This window comes from Notothenia coriiceps, unplaced genomic scaffold, assembly GCF_000735185.1.
Source record: "Notothenia coriiceps isolate Sejong01 unplaced genomic scaffold, NC01 NC01_scaffold00024668, whole genome shotgun sequence".
In the NCBI taxonomy this organism is placed as follows: Eukaryota; Metazoa; Chordata; class Actinopteri; order Perciformes; family Nototheniidae; genus Notothenia; species Notothenia coriiceps.
Genome location: NW_011357369.1, coordinates 1,991,782 through 1,995,589, shown reverse-complemented (window position 1 = coordinate 1,995,589; position 3,808 = coordinate 1,991,782). Strand labels below are relative to the sequence as shown.

At 37.9% G+C, this 3,808-nt stretch overlaps 1 protein-coding gene across 1 annotated transcript in view; it reads right to left on the bottom strand.

Moving 5' to 3' along the window:
* LOC104955678 (multiple C2 and transmembrane domain-containing protein 1-like) overlaps window positions 1-3,808 on the bottom strand; it is a 50,018-nt gene extending 46,210 nt beyond the window's left edge. Inside the window, exon 1 of the mRNA XM_010783062.1 lies at window positions 3,797-3,808. Coding sequence (XP_010781364.1) covers window positions 3,797-3,808 — 12 coding nt within the window. The remainder of the gene's footprint in view (window positions 1-3,796) is intronic.

Below are 3,808 nucleotides of genomic sequence, written 5' to 3'. Positions count from 1 at the left end.
GTGTGCCTTGGCAGTCTAAAATATAAAACAAGAAATCTAATATAAAACAAAAAGTCTTTAAGGACACCGTAATAAAATATAGTTAAATAGCAATAAAATAAAGCAGTCATATACATGGAAATAGAATGCTATGAATGAATTATAGGATATGAAATGTGAAACAAGAAATATGTGCAGTAAGCAGTATGACCATTGTGTGCATTAATGTAATGCATATACTGTAGGGACTACGTTGTGGCTGAGGTAAGTGTCAGTGGAGGGGCGGGCCTTGTTTAAGAGGCTGGTAGCGGAGGGGAAGAAACTACCTAAGAATTCTACCTGTCAAATAACCTTTATACATTTCACTTCCACTTATCCAATATGGGAAATACCCTTTTGTGTCCCCAGAGCCCTCAGCCTGTCATATATGATGAGATACCAATGAGACGTTTTGCAGCGTTCAAAGTGAACTCAGATGAAAACACTCTGCCCTCTGTCTCTCTACTCCTAGTTCCCTTTAGTCGAGGTACAACAAGGTGGAACTGCTTTATAGCCAAAGACACGACAGCCTCTCTTCCCTTCTTGCATTAGCGTTTGTGTGTCGGGAGAACAACAACCCTTAGCTGCAATATCACAATATACCATGGCCTGTGCTGTTATATTTATTCACTCACTATAATCATATGCAAAGATCAATTCAAGTCTTTGACACAAGAATGATAGAGATAGATTGGTAAACACAAACTTGAGTAGTGTGCGCTTTGCAGAATGGACGTGCAGCTGTGTTTTTAACCATTAAAGTGAATTATTATTTATTTAGCTTCAAAGTCATGATTACACATTCATACAGCTTTTTAAATAAGGTGCATAGGATAGAGATATAAGCTTTTGGATTTTAGTATATGTTGGAAAATTGAAACTGATTCCTAGTCCTTACACATCCCAAACTGCTGTCATTTCTTCCCTCTGAGACCAAGTAATGACTGTGTAGATGTCTGCATGTGCTGGCCCCTTCTGTGTTCATTATACAGTATATGTGCTGTGTGTGTATTTAAAGGTCTTGTATTAGTGTGGAGGTTTACAGTGATTAGTTCTCAAAGTACGACTAAGACCAATTGTGTCTACAACGAGCCTAATTATCTTGTCTGCCGAACTTTCTAAAGATGTGAAAACAGTGAGAGAGCCAGAGCCTGACACCAAAGTAAGCACGTTGTCTATTGTTGTATTTTAAGTCCTCTTCATTGTTTTCTCACCTCCCATGCTATTCTTCCACATGCTGTGAAGTTCTCATCTCTATTAAGCAATCAGTCTTACTGTTATGGTATCTCACACTTTGCATTGTAATTGCAGCAAGATTGCACCGCAGCTGCTCATTCATGAAAATTCATTTAATGTAAATTTGACAAGAGGGGAGTAAAGTAAACTCCTCTCAGCATAAAGCAGCAGGAGCCAGCGGCATGTGTTGTTGTTTGTAATAGTAATGAGGCAGTTTTTCAATCCAGCCGTCAGCATCCTATGATGGCATTTATTGTCTTTGCAGTCTTTTATAGCCAATACATTCTCCTGACTGTATTAAATTGTGGGTAATGGGGAACCCCAGAGCTGCAACCATCCGTCGGTCATCACACTACACATAGGCCACACACACACACGCACGCACGCACGCACGCACGCACGCACGCACCACACACACACACATACACACACACACACACAGTGCCCACAACTCGAGCATGAGGCTCTTATGTGTTTGCAGCGGGAGCATGACTGAGGGTTTTATGGGCAGCTTTACTACTTTTTTCCTCCTTCTGTTCTCCGATCTCATGACAAGCATCAGTGAGCCTCCTTCATGCTGTGGCTCTTAATAACAGACATTTTGACAGGCAATGTTTTGGCCAACTCTGAATAGGGTCCAGTGAAGCAGTGAGTGCCAAGAGTAAGTACAAGTTCAGAACTGATTTTAAAGTTTTTAAACACTTTAATTATCTCACTTCAATTCCTGATTTGAGTGATGGTTGGAAACACACTTCCGTTCATTCCTAGAGTGAGAAGTTAGATCAGCCTAACTCTATTAAATTACAGAAAGTCTATGGGATCACAAGCAGCTTTTAAAAAACAAACATTTTTAACAGAGTTCTAAAAGATGTTTTGTAGACTTTTAAAGGGACCCCATTATGCTTTTAGGGGTTTCCCTTTCCTCTAGTGTTTTTTCTAGGTTTTTGTGCATTGCTAAAATCACAAAGCTCCCTCTAGAGGCTGTTACTCTTCCCCACATCATCATTATTTTTTTATGAATACATAAATAAGGCAGACTTGACATTGCAGGTCATGCTCAGGTTACAACTAGTAACTTGCAATGGTTTATTTCCATTTAGAACATACAATTCCACTAATCCGTCATTCACATTTATAAGATCATTCGACTGTAACATTTACATGTATTTTGGAATAAATTGTATTGTTTTTAAAGGCCACCTATTATTCAAAATCCACTTTTTCATGTCTTTTATACATAAACATGTGTCCCCTCTGTGTAAAGAGATTCTGAACGTTTCAGGAACAAAGATTCTCTCTCTTTTTGTCCTGATCCATTTATATAAAAACCTGTCTGAAAATCAGATTTTGGCCACTTTATGATGTCATAACGATTTTTTTGGCTTGTGTAACCATTAGCCAATAACCAACCAAGGTAACCCCCCCCCCCCACCTTATCACCTGAATCTCCTCCTAGAGCACCATTGTGTTCTTTTTAACCAGATATCTCTCAGAGGGGCGTGGGGAGTGGCTCCTTATTTTCATCTAAAGTAACAGACAGAGAATCAGCAGTTTTGAAACAGGGCTGAAACAGAGGGGATTATGGGATGCTACAATGATCTGTTTGGTATTTGGAGCCAAACACTCCAGAGACATGTTTTGAAAATATCTGAGACCTATAATATATTGATGAAAAACTGTATAATAGGGGACCTTTAATGTTATGTATTACACCTGTTCTTTCCTATTATTGTGAAATTTCAAAATATCTGCTTTGAAAAGTATCTTCAATTTGGAACTTCTAAGTAAAATATTGCCCAAGGTTTCGAAAAGCAATCTGACTTGCGGAAGTGTTTTCCTCTGCTCTGAAGGTTGATGCAATTAAGGTTGAATGATTTGTTTGATATTTTGTTGCAGAGGTGGTATTTGTTCAAGGAAGGCACCACACATCCTGTATAATTTGATGCAGAAAACCCTCTCATATTTTATATTTGTCACAAGCAATGTCAGCAAGTACAGGTTAAATGAAGGTCTAGATGCTGTTTGACTAGTCTCCTATCTCTGAAAAAAGTTCAAATGATTCCAATACATTCAAATGCTGCCTCAGATTCTGAAGACATCTATCAAAAAAACATATTTATTCCATTTCTTTCCTTGGCAGTCGATTTCTCCTCATAGTATTAACTACGTTTTCTCACATTGGAAAACAATACAACTTGGTTTTTGTGGACTGACAAACCAATTTAGTACTGACACACATTATGGACAGCTTTCTTATGATATTAGCATTCAGTTTGTCATCCATTTGTTTGTTTTTTATTACTCTAAATGCTATTGTTAAGTCTTGGCCTCACAAGAAAATTGTGTTTGTATTTTTGCTAAGTCTTAGTTGGATTGAATGTGCGTAGGGCAGTCATTTGAATAGCTTTGAGACATTTGCTCTGGAGATTAACGAGTATTTTTTTGACTACTTAAGCAGAAAGTTAATAACTTATTTTTAATGGAGAATGATACTCATTTTTAGAACATAATATCCCACTGTCCTCTGAAGAAATGTAATTACCTGCTCATCCAT